General features: G+C 42.6%; 1 protein-coding gene across 1 annotated transcript; it reads right to left on the bottom strand.

Annotated features, from left to right (window-relative positions):
* Window positions 1-3,061: 3,061 nt before the first annotated feature.
* Window positions 3,062-3,807, bottom strand: LOC106811851 (the record flags this gene model as incomplete). Its single annotated transcript, XM_014815569.1, is given in 1 exon segment — window positions 3,062-3,807. A coding segment is annotated over 1 exon segment (682 nt), but the record flags the coding sequence as incomplete, so codon positions are not given.

Raw genomic sequence — 3,807 nt, 5'->3', positions numbered from 1 at the left:
CAGATGGTGTAGTGGTCAACAACTTGGTCCACACGTGACTGAGTCTGTATCTAGGATTATAGCCTGCGTACAGTTTGCTGCGGCAACTGTACGCGGGCTATAGTCCTAGAGCTAGTGTGGTGACCACTACACCATCTGGTGGTCAAAACTGATCATCTTCACTCAGCTTTGAGAAAGCCTCCTGATAGGAGGCGAAACGTCAGCTGTACGTTTTCAATCTTCACGGTTGAGTAACAATTAACCCAGATAGATCTATTAGTCTACCAACCGAATGAACTTATTTTTAGTAGCTGAATATAGTCTCACCTGACAACGGAAATATCGCTGATTACACCAACATTAAAAACACTGATTTTATGCAGTATTGAAAATTGGATGTGAACACATCGTAACAGCAATGCATTTTATCGTATCGCGCTTGTGGCAGAATTGGTAAACTTGTAAATTGTTGGTGATTAATTGAAAACAAGTGCATTTGAGAGAGACTGTAGTATGTCTATGGCAGCTAGGTGGCGGCGCTACTAGCAGCTCCATACTAGAGTCCCTTAATATAGATTTAATACCGGCTCTAGTTTCAATATTACAGCAAACGATTGTTTACTAAACTATTAGATCGAAAATTGCATGTTTTGGTAAATACGAAGGTTCTAAGACATTTCATCGTTACTCAAGCAATAACGGTAGGTATCATGAAAGTGGTGAAAACACTGGAAAACTCTCATAATAATTTCTAGTGTGTAGTTACTTATAAATGCACAAGAAATATACAATTACACAAGCTTTTTTTACATTAACATAGGCAGGTAGAAAGTAGCCTATTGATATAGGTATATACAAGCTCATGTTACAGTAACGTAGGCAGGTAGAAAGTAGCCCATTGACAGGTATATACATGCTCATGTTACAGTAAGGCCATCCTTAAAAAATTATATGTTTGCTGTCCTCCGACCGATCCACGAAAATAGCCGCGACCCAAGTTTTTTGAGACATTTTGGGTTCCATTTTTTTTTTACATTCCTCATAGTTAAGACACTGAAACACAAAGCATGTGAGGCAAACATGAGGACATACTTAAAATAACTATTATGCCTCACAAAAAAAAGACCTACCTACCTACCCACTAAAAAAATCATGGGTCGGGGGACAGCAAACATCGAATTTTTTAAGGATGGCCTAACATAGGCAGGCAGCAAGTACGTAATTGATAGGTACAGTAAAGCTCGCATAAGTCGGCATCGTCTAACTCGTCAATTCGCCTAAAACCTAGCGCAGACTTGCGACTCAGCTGCGACTCTAGAATCGAGTCGCATGAGAAATCGCTAGGTCTGCGGGATCGTGCAACTGCGATTCTGGTCGCTTGCGACGAGTCGCAAGAAATCAAACGTGTTTGATTTTCAGCAACTCGTCGCTCCGAAATCGCATGTGACTTGCAATGATGACAAATTCTCTTCCGACCAATCAGCGAGCACCATCTCATCATGTGCTATTTCAATATGGTGCTACGCTCACAGCAACCAAATGAAATGGTAGCCAGTCGCTTGCATGCGCACACTCGGCGAGGCGTGCGACTGACCGCATGCGATTGCAGGTCGCAGCGACGCGCGACCAAAAGTCGCAAGTCTGCGCTAGGCTTAAGTCGTCATATGGAAGTCAAAGTCCCGGTTTTCTCTCATAGTAAATCCATTGGAATAGCCCCACCTAAGTCATTATTTATAAGTCGTCATTAGGCTTATGTACAAGTCGTCACCCTCAGACATGTCCCATGTAATAAAAAACAACAGTAATTTCCCATATGTAAGTCGTTGTCAGAAATGCCGATGGTGCAGTGTACGGTCTAGGGCAGTGGTTCTTAACCTGGGTACGAACGAACCCCAGTGGTTCGGTGAGCCAGTCTCAGGGGTTCGGCGGAGGTCCTCCGAAACGCATTAAAAATTTGCTAGAATTTGCTAGAATTTTTATTTTTTGTTTATTCTTTGCACACATTCCAAATAAAGTCTTAAATGTTGATGCAATAGGTTTTATTTTGGATTAATTAAAGTTGATTAAAATTGATTTGTTTTTGTCAAATTTGAGGGGTTCGGCGAGTGAGCAATGGGTTTCGTTAGGGTTCGGCGCCTCTAAAAAGGTTAAGAACCACTGGTCTAGGGGATGTGCAAGCTGGCTGTCGCAGATATCATGCGATACAGTATATAATATTATATAAGTCGAACCATGGTCACAGTGTGGAAACAGTCGTGCCGCGTCGCGAAAGTAGTTGGTGTAGATATAAATAGGGTCCCTGTATACAGAGAGTTGCGCCATGACGAGTCGGAAAAAATCAGTCACGTGATCGCTGCCGGCATGTTGTTTCCAAATGGATCCACACCGCTGCCGCTTAAGTACAGCGCTGTATGGATACGCTGTACAATGGTCCGTAGTAATTAATTAGACTAATTAATCGTGATTCAATAAACTCAAGATTTACAGAGATTATAGCTAAGACATGTATCTATGTGTAGCTAGATTTATAGAACTGCAAAACAAATATTATAGCTGCGAGCAAGTGGAGAGTGGAACGCATTTATCTTGTGAATTACAGTTGCGCGGTATCGCACAGGCTAATATACGCACGGCTATTGGGCGGTAAGAAAGTGTACTATCATATGGCACGAACGATTTGAGTTACTTTTCTATAAATCTAGCTACACATAGACACATGTCTTATGCTGCAATCGCCTTTTCCGACGCATCAGAATACACGTGTAGCTCCTGCTGTGTTACCTCCATTCCTTGAACCTTGTTGTATGCACGTGGAATTTTTAATGTAGCTAGGCCTTGCAGGTCGCCTTCCCACGCTTCCCACGCATCTCTGAAAGCCTCCGGAATCGGTTCATCCCAGTCCTTAACATAAGACCCCACCATATCCCGAAGTATGACCTTACCCTTAATCGTAACAGGGGCTAGAAAGCCAAGGGGATCATAGATGCTGTTTATTGTAGAGAGAGCTCCACGACGTGTGAATGGCTTTACGTTGTCTGATGTTTTGAATATGAATGCATCAGGCTTCAAGTCCCAGCAAAGACATCAATGCCTAAGTCAAGGTCTCTTAGATCTCCAACTAAGTCCTCTCTAGGAAATGCGTCGATCACTTCCTGACAATTAGACGTTATCTTGTGCAGTCTAATGTTTGTGGTCTGGAGTGCCTTCTGAGTCCGGGTCATCAAATCTATAGCCTCTTGAGGAGATCTCTTCGATGTCAGACAGTCGTCGACATAGAAATTCCTGTCGACAAAGTCTCTCATGTCGCTTCCGAATTCAACTTCCGCTTCTTCTGCGGTTCTTCTAAGTCCATATGTGGCTACTGCTGGCGATGGACTGTTGCCGAAGACATGCTTACACATGCGGTACTCGATCAGGTTCTTCTTGGGATCATTGTCTTTATACCATAAGAACCTCAAGAAGTTCCGATGGTCCTCTCTGACAAAGAAACAATAGAACATTTGTTCTATATCTCCTGTTACTGCTACATGCTCCTGGCGAAATCTAAGCAAGACACCAATTAAACTGTTTGTCAGATCAGGTCCTTTGAGTAACACCTTGTTCAAGGATAATCCCTCATAAATAGCAGATGAGTCAAAAACACCTCTAATCTTGCCAGGTTTTTTAGGATGGTACACCCCAAAGAGAGGCAAGTACCAACATTCCTCATTCTCTTTCAGTAGAGGTGCTACCTCTGCATGTTTGTTGTCTATTACACCCTTCATGAATGTCACAAAGTGTTCTCTCTTGACTCCGTCTCTTTGTAACCCAGAATGTAAAGCTTCTGCT

Source organism: Priapulus caudatus, unplaced genomic scaffold (assembly GCF_000485595.1).
Source record: "Priapulus caudatus unplaced genomic scaffold, Priapulus_caudatus-5.0.1 Scaffold582, whole genome shotgun sequence".
NCBI classification, from domain to species: Eukaryota; Metazoa; Priapulida; class Priapulimorpha; order Priapulimorphida; family Priapulidae; genus Priapulus; species Priapulus caudatus.
Note: the sequence above shows the minus strand (reverse complement) of the source record. Positions and strands in the feature narration are given on the sequence as shown.